General features: G+C 59.7%; 1 protein-coding gene across 2 annotated transcripts; it reads left to right on the forward strand.

The window, feature by feature from the left end:
• The first annotated feature begins 1,609 nt into the window (after nucleotides 1-1,609).
• On the forward strand, nucleotides 1,610-10,347 carry LOC118538432 (nuclear receptor subfamily 4 group A member 1). 2 transcript variants are annotated; one of them, XM_036096375.2, is made up of 7 exons: nucleotides 1,610-1,678; nucleotides 5,413-6,290; nucleotides 7,072-7,201; nucleotides 7,496-7,647; nucleotides 7,992-8,194; nucleotides 8,292-8,470; nucleotides 9,515-10,347. In XM_036096375.2, exons 2-7 carry the CDS (start codon nucleotides 5,415-5,417, stop codon nucleotides 9,769-9,771), a joined length of 1,797 nt encoding a protein of 598 aa, XP_035952268.1. In that variant the 5' UTR covers nucleotides 1,610-1,678; nucleotides 5,413-5,414; the 3' UTR covers nucleotides 9,772-10,347. The 2 variants fall into 2 exon arrangements, with proteins under 2 accessions (XP_035952268.1, XP_035952269.1); XM_036096376.2 differs by lacking the exon at nucleotides 1,610-1,678 and adding an exon at nucleotides 2,436-2,582.
• Nucleotides 10,348-10,380: the final 33 nt, after the last annotated feature.

Below are 10,380 nucleotides of genomic sequence, written 5' to 3' on the forward strand. Positions count from 1 at the left end.
GGGGAGGGGCAGAGGAGAGCGGGAGAAAGAGAAGCAGACTCCCCACCGAATTTGGAGCCTACCACGGGCCTCCATCTCATGACCCTGAGATCACGACCTGAGCTGAAATCAAGAGTCAGACGCTTAATGGACTGAGCCACCCAAGTGCTCCCTGTTAGCAGTTTTAAAGCCTTTTTGGTGTTTTTTTTCTTCTTTCTTTCCTTTCTTTCTTTTCTTTTTTCTTTCTTTCTTTCTTTCTTTCTTTTTTTCTTTCTTCTTTCTTTCTTTCTTTCTTTTCTTTCTTTCTTTCTTTTCTTTCTTTCTTTTTCTCTCTTTCTTTTCTTTCCTTTCTTTCTTCTCTTTTCCAAGCAGAATCTATGCAAAAGCCCAACAAAAAGCAAAACAAAACTTCGGTGTGAAGTGGAGTGGGGATCTTGGACAGGTCCCATTGTATTATTCTGCCCACGCTTCACCTTCAGCCAGGTGGCCTTGAAGGGTGTTTGGAAGATGGTTTGGGAAAAACCAGAGCTCTCCAAAGACCGGTCCACGTTGAGATTGTATGCTGAAGTGGGGGCGCTATGGCAGGTTCTGGCCAGATCACCGAATGAGATTGGGGTTGCATGAAGACTACTCCACTGGTGGCAGCAGGGGGATTTGGAAAGAGGAGACAAGCTGGTTGAGGGGCAGTTTCCTTATTGGGTGTGGGCAAGGAGAAGTGGAGGTCACTGGCCTCACTCAGCTGGTCTGCTGTCTTCATGCACCAGTAAGGCGTGGGCTGTGGTTGGCAGTAGGAACGGGGATCCAAGAGATGTTCCAAAATAGAATTTCAAGAAAAAAAAAATGAGAAGTTGCTTGTGGGGCATCAGGAGCAGAGATGGGGCAGGGAGTACAGCGATGACAAGCTCTCTGCAACGGATGAAGTTTGAGATGCTGGCAGGACCTTTGAGTGGGCAGAAGTGAGGGCTGGAGACAAGGGTGTGGGAGACCTGAGATGGGAGGTGAGAGTGGAAGTGAGGAACAGGAAGTGCCTCAAGGGTAGGGGGAAGTGCTGTCAGGTGACCAGATTAGGTGAGAGTGGGGCCACCAGCACAGGCGCAGTGGAAGCAGAAACTCTTCAAGTTGACTTACTGGGGAGAAGGGGGCTGGGTGGGACGGTCTCTTCTCCTTGTAAACATTAGCATCACTTCCCCTCTCTCTTACCTAACAAGTGCGGGCTCCCCAGGTTTGGGGTAGAATGGGGGTGGAGGGGTGACAGCCAGATCAGGGAAGGTTCTAGGTGGGCTGCAGCGTGGTCTGTGCCCTGATACAGCCCTGGCCGCCCCTTCTTGCTCCATGGCACAGGTCAGAGCTGCTCTCTCCACAGGTGCTGGAGGTGAGGTAGGAGTCATGGACAAGGGAGGGCGTGAGAAAATCCACTACAGATGCAGTCAGAGGTCCCGGGTTCCACCCCAGTGGGCCACCACCTCGCTGTGTGACCTTGAGCAAGTGCCATTATTTCTCTGAGCTTGTTTATTTATAAAATGGGGAAGAGTCGGCACAAATTTGACAAGATTTCTCAGGCTCCACCCGGTTCTGAAATTCGGTAATTTCCCAACTATAGTGCACCCACCCTGTAAGGGACTGGGAAGAAATCAAGTTCAGCGTGTGGAGCGGAGCACATTGGCCCATCTTGGGCCTGGCAAACCCCTGCCTTGGGAAGGTACTTTGCATTGGGAGAGTAGGGGGCGGAAACGACGGGGGTGGTGGTGGGGGGCTCTGACGTTCCTGGGCCAGTCTCTCAGCCAGTGACCCTGCTGGGGAAGACGGGTCAAGTGCAGTGGCTGCGCCTTGGGCTGAGGTGGGGGTGCAGGTTGTCCGGGGTGTGTCCCAGAGTTGCCCGCCCCGGCCCGGCCCGAGCGGCAGCCCGGCAGCGGCAGAGGGCGACCCCCCAGGGCTCCAGGAAGGGCTGGGAGAGTGCAAAGGCGGAGCCGGGCGCGGAGGGAGCCGGAGGGAGCGGGCGCGGTCGTGGCTCCCCAGAGCAGCCGGAGGCTGCAGAGATCCGAGTCCGGGGAAGCCCCGCGGCCGCGGCTCTGGAGCGCCCCCTTCTCGGACTCTGGCCCTCCAGGCCGGTTGTTTCGGACCTGGGGGGGGGGGGGCCCGGGCCGGGTCCTGGGTCCGGCGGGGGGGAGCTTCGGGAGTCCGGGAGCTGCTATTTTTAGCCGGCGCGGCGGGCGCGAGGGAACTATTTATAGATCAAACAATCCGCGCTCCCTGCGTCAATGGAACCCCGCGTGCGTCACGCGCGCAGACATTCCAGGCCCCCTCTCGCCCCGCCCCCTCGGGCTCCCCGTCCCGCGCCTCCCCCTGGCCGCCTCCCGCCGGAACCGCGCCGCCCCCCGCGCCCTTGTATGGCCAAAGCTCGCCGGGCCGCGTGCGTCAGTGGCGCCCCCGCCCCTCCCCGTGCGTCACGGAGCGCTTAAGAGGAGGGTCGGGCTGGGCTAGGGAGCCCCAGTAGCAGAGGCTGCGGAACTTGGGGGAGTGTGTGCAGGACCCGGGGAGCGCACGCGGGACCAGACTGCGACTCGGGGTGCCGGTCCCGGGCAGGGGGAGCAGGAGCCGGCCAGGTAGGTGCCCCCCGGGGGGGGGGGCGTGCATTTCAGCAGCGCTCTCTGGTTTCTAGGAGTGTTGCATGAAGGAGATGGGTGTACGCGCGGGCAGAAAGGATGTTGTAGGGTCAGCGTGCAGGAGAGCGGGTGTAGGGTGCAGCTCTGGCGTCAGAGGAGAGCTGTTGGAGCGGGATGAGGACCCTGATCGGACTTGAATCTACTGGGCGCGGGGGTGGGGTGGGGGGTGTCTGTGCAAGGTGGAAGCCGCAGGGGGTTAGAGTTGGCACCAGGAGTGGGGACTTGTTCAGTAGGAGGCTGGCTGTAGTTGAGTTTCCAAGGGTACCCGAGTGGCACAGGGCGCCCCGGACTGAGGTGCTGATGGGGTCTCAGTACAGCGGGGGAAAAGATAACACAGAACTTTAACTGCTAGGATCCATCGGACTCCTGCCAGGATTGGATTTCCAAAAGGGTCTTCTTCCTCCCCGCATGTCCGCCTCCTCCCCCATTCCCTTAGTTGTTTTCTTAACACTTTAGAGGCTGTGGCTTAGGTTGCAGGGATCCCCGAAGTTGCTGCCTGAACTGTATCAGGAGACTTCTGGATTGCTGAAGGAAAGGGCCAGCATTGGTGGCTGAACTGTGGAGGGGTACTGCTTGTGTTTCACCAAACGAGTCTTCTTAGGGGCGGGGTCTCTGGAAGCACAGGGAAGATTGTTTTAGCTGTAGCTTGGATCCTGTGTATGTGTGAGAGAGAGAGAGAAAGAGAGAGAGAGAGAGAAATGAGATGTAGAAATCTTGGTCCTTGGAGATCCTGGGTGGGAGTTGCTAATGTTGGAGTCTCTGGTGTACTACCTGAAGGATACTCCCTCACACTGTCCCAGCCCCACGTGCTGATCACATCTGTGCCCCCCTCCCCCCAGTCCCTGTTGGCTCATACAGGTGGGGTGCAGCCTGAAGCTTGTTCAGCATAACAGGTGCAAACCACCTTGTTGCCAGGACCTGCCTGAAGCCGGATTCTCCCTGCTCCCTCCTTCAACCCCGCCTCTTCCTCCTCCCTGTGGGACTGCTTCTCCCCCACCCCCCTTGACGCTAGATGTAGGTCTGTATCTGGTGTAGTTAAGTACCTGCGCGGGGGGGGGGGGGGGGGGGGGGGGGGGCGGTGGATAGGCTGGTGGGGGTTGATCCGGATGTGGGACGTCCAAGTGGAGAAACAGGATTTGAATAAGGCTGGAACACCTAGCCTTATTCCAGGTGGCTGCCACCTCTCCTCCACCCCAAACCCATCCCTGCCTAGGCTGTCTTCGTGCAGGGAGACGTGGCGACTCTTACTTACCTCTTGCAGGTGCGCTCTATCCCGGGTGGGTGGTGCCAGCGTTTCGAGGGGCTCCGTGGCCTGGGTTGGTTGTGGGAGTGTCAGGCCAGGGTGGAGCTGCCCTGTCCAGTGTCCATGGAGGTGGGAGGAAGGCTAGAACCAGAGGACTCCCTGGGCTCTTGGCCAGGAGGTGGTACCAGCCTTTGCCCCCTCTCTCTGCTCCCTGGATTATGGCACTCTCTGTTCCAGCTTGCTTCCTTACCCAGCCTCCCTCCCTGACTGGGAGGGCCAGAGCTGTGCCGACCCCAGGCATGGATGTGGGATGGGGAACTGGCCCAGAGCCTCCTCTATGTTAGTTTTTGACCAGTCTGCAGACTTAAGGATCCCCCCCCCCCCAAATGGTGCTGTCTCTGCTCCTTCAGGCTTGTCATGATTGAGGGTATAACCAGCCCTCCTTGCCCGAGCTCCTGGATTCTTCAGGGCACAGATACTCCTCAGTGGAGGGACCCAGGCAAGGACAGGATGTCTTCCATCTGCCCACCAACAGACTCCTTAAGTCTGCTGGACTCAGAGAGTTCTCTTATACAAATAATAAGGGGCAGTGCTTTGGGGGTAGCAGAGAAATTCTTCTTAGGGACTGTCCATTCTCCTGGAAGTCCAGGGGGGCCGTTCTCTCCTCCTTCTGGCCCCTATTCGGCCTCCCTCCAGCATACGGCCTTTAAAGGTCTGGAGACCGGTTACTTGATCCTCTGGGGAGCTGGGGACTGCTGAGGAGGCCCCGGCTCCCTTCCTTTTTGCTTTTGGGAGCATCCCAGGCAGCACCGAGTGGGTGCCCATCCCCAGATGGCAGGACTGGGGTGCGCGTGGGAGCTGCAGCCTTTGTTCAGTGTGTAGGGTGGGGGCAGGGATGGGGGACAGGCTCCTGGCCGCTTAGGCCTCTTGCTTGGGCAGCTGGGCCTTCACTCTCAGCTTCTCTTCCATTTTCAGGATGTCCATCCCAGGCACTGTGGGGGGGAGGAGGAGAGGGGGTTTTGCAAGGGCTGGGCCACGCCTGGGAATATTCCCAGAAGGGCCAGGTTGGAGAAAAAGCATATCTGCACCCAGAGAGTGGGCTAAGTAAGGCTTTGCCTGGCTGCCTCTCCTACCCACCCTTCTCCCAGCCCCCACCCACGCCTTACTCGGTGCGGGAGGGCAGGGGGCTGGAGGAACACAGCTTCCCCCTGTTTCAGCAGAGAAATGCTGGCTGGATGCCTTCCCTAGGGTTCCCAGGCTGACTGGGGTGTGGCTGGCCTTCCAACTGAGCCCACTCTTGCTGGGCCACTGCCCAGGGGCTTTGTGACATGGGGATTGAGATGGTACTCCGGCTGGGGACCTGGGTTTCTGGGCTCTGTAGTGGGCCATGGTGCTAACGCCTCAGTGTCCTGTGTCTGGCTGGGATTCCTGCCGCCTGGCTACTCAGGGACCTAGACTTAGAGGTCAAGGCTGCAGCCTTCTCTCACTGACTCTCACTCCCCCAATCTTGGTCTCCTCCCTCTTCAGAGATGCCCTGTATCCAAGCCCAATATGGGACACCAGCACCGAGCCCAGGACCCCGAGACCACCTGGCAAGCGACCCCCTGACCCCTGAACTCAGCAAGCCCACCATGGACCTGGCTAGCCCCGAGGCAGCCCCCACGGCCCCCACTGCCCTGCCCAGCTTCAGCACCTTCATGGATGGCTACACAGGGGAGTTTGACACCTTCCTCTACCAGCTGCCAGGAACAGCGCAGCCGTGCTCCTCGGCCTCCTCTTCGGCCTCCTCCACGTCCTCCTCCTCGGCCACCTCCCCCGCCTCTGCTTCCTTCAAGTTTGAGGACTTCCAGGTGTACGGCTGCTATCCTGGCCCCCTGAGCGCCCCCCTGGACGAGACCCTCTCCTCCAGTGGCTCCGACTACTATGGCAGCCCCTGCTCAGCGCCGTCCCCATCCACGCCCAGCTTCCAGCCACCCCAGCTCTCTCCCTGGGATGGCTCCTTCGGCCCCTTCTCACCCAGCCAGACGTACGAAGGCCTGCGGGCATGGACAGAGCAACTGCCCAAGGCTTCCGGGCACGCCCATCCTCCGGCCTTCTTTTCCTTCAGCCCCCCTACTGGCCCCAGCCCCAGCCTTGCCCCAAGCCCCCTGAAGCTGTTCCCTTCACAGGCCGCCTGCCAGCTGGGGGAGAGAGAAAGTTATTCCGTATCAACGGCTTTCCCAGGCCTGGCGCCCACTTCTCCACAACTTGATGGCCCAGGGATGCTGGATGCGCCCGTGCCGTCGGCCAAGGCCCGCAGTGGGGCTCCGGGTGGAAGCGAGGGCCGCTGTGCTGTGTGTGGGGACAACGCTTCGTGCCAGCATTACGGGGTCCGCACCTGCGAGGGCTGTAAGGGCTTCTTCAAGGTACTGGGCTGCCCTGAGTGCGGCTTTTTATGGGAAGTGGGCAGGGCTGGTCTCTTTTCCCAGCAGCATCTACGTGGTGGCCTCCCTGGGGTTCTCTTCCCAACTAGTCCTGCCCTTCAGGGAGGGGTTGCATCTGCAGGTGGGCCACCCTCCTGGGGACCCACAGATGGCAGAGGGCTGCCCGCAGAGGGATGATGAGATACGGGTGAGGGTGCAGGCTACAGGGGTGCCCCCGGGAGGGCACATGCTAATGGCCAGCCTCTGGTTTTCCTCTGCCCGTCCTCCCCAACTCAAGGTCCTGGTGGGAAGGGGGCCCCAGGCACTCATGTTCCTGGCATGAGATAAAAGGATCTGGGAAGAGGGCTTGTGCTTGAGGGCTGGGGGCGGGCTGGGGAACAGGCTGTATGTTTGTCCCAGCTCTGGGTGCCTGCTCAGCTTCCCGTCCCCACCCCCCCCCACCCTCTCTCATCTGTCCCAGGGAAGACACATTGAGAGGTGCAGGTATCTGCGCTGCCAGGGAGCCCCGAACCCCTGGCCCCTAATCTTGTGTCCTGGGGGGGATCTCCCTCTTTAGGCAGAAACCTCCCCCAATGTCCCCAAGATTTTCTTCTCCCCCCCACCCCCCGCCATCTCTCCCTCCCCTGCCACCCAAATGTTAGAAAAATAGCTGTGAACAGAGAGTGCTTTTGTCTGTGATGGCAGCAGGATCTGGACGGTCCCCTCCCCTGGCCCCCCCCCCGCCCGACTCTGACAGCCTGTTCCGTGTGGCCCCCCCATCCAGCGTACAGTGCAGAAAAACGCCAAGTACATCTGCCTGGCTAACAAGGACTGCCCTGTGGACAAGAGACGGCGAAACCGCTGCCAGTTCTGCCGCTTCCAGAAGTGCCTGGCCGTCGGCATGGTGAAGGAAGGTGGGTGGCTGCGATGGGCTGGCCGGACAGAGGCGGGCCTGAGTGGGGGGCGGCAGACCTCGGTCCTGCTGGGCTGCAGTGGCTGGCATGAGCGGACCTTATGTCCACTCCCCCTCCGGTCCACCTGCCTGGCTCATCGGTGGCGGGGGGGGGGGTGCTCTCTGTAGGGTCTCAGGGGCTCTAGGTCCTTAGATTCCGAGGTACTTCCCAGCATTGATGCACACAGTGTGGGCTGAGAGTCCCTTCCCTGGACCCCTTCCTCCCTTCCTTAGCCCCCTGCCCGTTTTTCTGCAGTTGTCCGGACAGACAGCCTGAAGGGGCGGCGGGGTCGGCTCCCTTCAAAGCCCAAGCAGCCCCCGGATGCCTCTCCTGCCAATCTCCTCACCTCTCTGGTCAGGGCGCACCTGGACTCCGGGCCCAGCACAGCCAAACTGGACTACTCCAAGGTGAGGCCCCACCCACCCCATACTCAGTACCTTTGTGCACCTTGGACAAGGTCCCTCCCCAGTGCAACACATTGGAAAAAGAGGAGCCCCCTTTGGGGCCGGCCAGCTGGAAAAATGTACCCCCTCAGGTGGGCGGCCAGTTGGAAAAATGTGCTCCTCCCAGCAGCCTCGGTCCTGGCTTAATATTTGAGAATTGGCAAGCAAGTGCATGGGCAGAATCTCAGGCCCTCTCTCACCCCCGGGATCTGGCGATCCTCCGAGTGCATGACGTGGCCTCCTGTGGCAGCCCTGGTATGGGGCCCTTCGCGGGGTTCTGACCCCCCTGCTCCCCGGCCCACCCTCAGTTCCAGGAGCTGGTGCTGCCCCACTTTGGGAAGGAAGATGCCGGGGACGTGCAGCAGTTCTACGACCTGCTTTCGGGTTCCCTGGAGGTGATCCGCAAGTGGGCTGAGAAGATCCCTGGCTTCGCTGAGCTGTCCCCAGGCGACCAGGACCTGCTGCTGGAGTCAGCCTTCCTGGAGCTCTTCATCCTCCGCCTGGCCTACCGGTGAGTTGCTGCTTTCCGCTCTGCTCCTCCCCTGTGCCCTGTCCTTGAGATCCCCCCCGCCCCGTGACCGACCTCTGCATCCCTCTGCACCAACCAGGTCAAAGCCGGCCGAGGGGAAGCTCATCTTCTGCTCTGGCCTGGTGCTCCATCGGCTGCAGTGTGCCCGCGGCTTTGGCGACTGGATCGACAGCATTCTGGCCTTCTCTCGGTCCCTGCACGGCTTGGTGGTCGACGTCCCTGCCTTCGCCTGCCTCTCTGCGCTCGTTCTCATCACAGGTGAGTAGCCCTTGGGGAGCCGGGGAGGGCTTGAGGGCCTGGCCCTGGGCCCCCCACATTGTGAAGTGAGGGCGCCCCGAGGCAGAGAGGGGCAAGCATGTGCTCAGAGTGAGCGGAGCAATAGCTGGTAGGCAGCAGAGCTGGGGTTCAGGCCCCGCTGCATCTGACTGCAAAGCCCCAGGCGGTCTGAATTATCCCATACTATCCAAGATGCACACCGTGTGGGTGTTGCGTGTGGCCCGGGGTTTTGGTTTGTTTTGAAAAATCTTCCTGAATTATGTCGCATGCAGGAAAGTGCACGAATGATAAATTTTCACAAACTCAGCACTCTCACGTAGCCAGCACCTAGATCAGGACACAGGGCCCTGCCTCCTGTGCCCTTACAGTCCTCAGCATCCCCAAGGGTATCTGCTGCCCTGACCTCCAACGGCAGGTTAACTGGACCTGTTGTGTACTTTATGGAGGTATAATTAATTATTCAGGGTGGATTTTTTGGTATTAAATGCAGAGGTTTTCAGATCTCTCTTTTTTTTTTTTTTTTAATTTTTTAATGCACCAGAATCTGCCCCCATTCCCCTTTTCACTGGAATTTCACAGGGAACTTAGCCATATAGGACAAAATCCGAGGCACTTTGGGCTGAGGGAGCGGTGGGTTTTGGAATCTCTAAAACACACTGCTCTGCTCCTGGGTTTTCTCGGAACTGGCTGGGAGAAAACCTGGGGCCTAGGCAGAAAATCTGGTTAGGGAGTGAGTTCTTTTTTGTGACCTCGGGCAACTCATTTAACCTCTCCGGGCCTCAGTTTCTCACTTGGAAGATGAGGATAATGAGGATGACTGCCATGGCCACTGGACTTCGAGTGGGGGCTCGAAACCGGGCTCCTGTGCGGACTTCTGCAGAGTGCCGGGGGAGGGGGAGGGATGGCCAGTCGGGGGGCAGTTCTCGGGCAGGGAGCAAGTGGTGTGAGGTGCGGTCTGGGGGCGCCCCCTGGTCCTCAGACAGGTAGCTGACCCCGCCTCTCCCCCCCCCCCCCCCCGCCCCCCAGACCGGCACGGGCTGCAGGAGCCTCGGCGGGTGGAGGAACTGCAAAATCGCATTGCCAGCTGCCTGAAGGAGCACGTCTCGGCCGTGGCGGGCGAGCCCCAGCCGGCCAGCCGCCTCTCCCGCCTGCTGGGCAAGCTGCCCGAGCTGCGGACCCTGTGCACCCAGGGCCTGCAACGCATCTTCTACCTCAAGCTGGAGGACTTGGTGCCCCCTCCACCCATCGTTGACAAGATCTTTATGGACACGCTGCCCTTCTGACCCCAGCCCGGGAACACGCGTACGCTGTGTGCGCACGCTCATTCGCCACCCCACGTGCCTTTAGCCCACGGCCCACGGCCCCTCGGAGCACCCCCTCCCCGGCCTGGGCTTGAGCTGCAGACCCGCCGGCCGCCCCACTTGGGCTGGGTGGTTGGCAGGGAGCATCACCCACCCCGGGGGAGGGGATGCATTCACGGGGGTGACCCCTACTATTTGTCTTACCCCCCCAACCCGGCCCTGGCCTTCATGTTTTTGTAAGATAAACCGTTTTTAACACACACCGCTGTGCTGTAAATAAGCCAGATGCTGCTGTAAATACAGGAAGGAAGAGGCCGGGATGGGAGTGGGGGTTGGGAGGGAGGGGCGGCCCCCACCAGCCCAGGCAAGCCTTTCCCGCCTCCTTGCACCTGCTCTCTCTTCCCGCCCTCTTTCCACATGTACATAACCTTACTCTAGGAAGGAGACAAATGACAGATTCTGACATTTATATTTGTGTATTTTCCTGGATTTATAGTATGTGACTTTTCTGATTAATATATTTAATATATTGAATAAAAAATAGGCCTGTAGCTGAAACCGGGAGCCTGTCTGTCTCTGACACCACACGCA

Source organism: Halichoerus grypus, chromosome 6, assembly GCF_964656455.1.
Source record: "Halichoerus grypus chromosome 6, mHalGry1.hap1.1, whole genome shotgun sequence".
Taxonomy (NCBI): Eukaryota; Metazoa; Chordata; class Mammalia; order Carnivora; family Phocidae; genus Halichoerus; species Halichoerus grypus.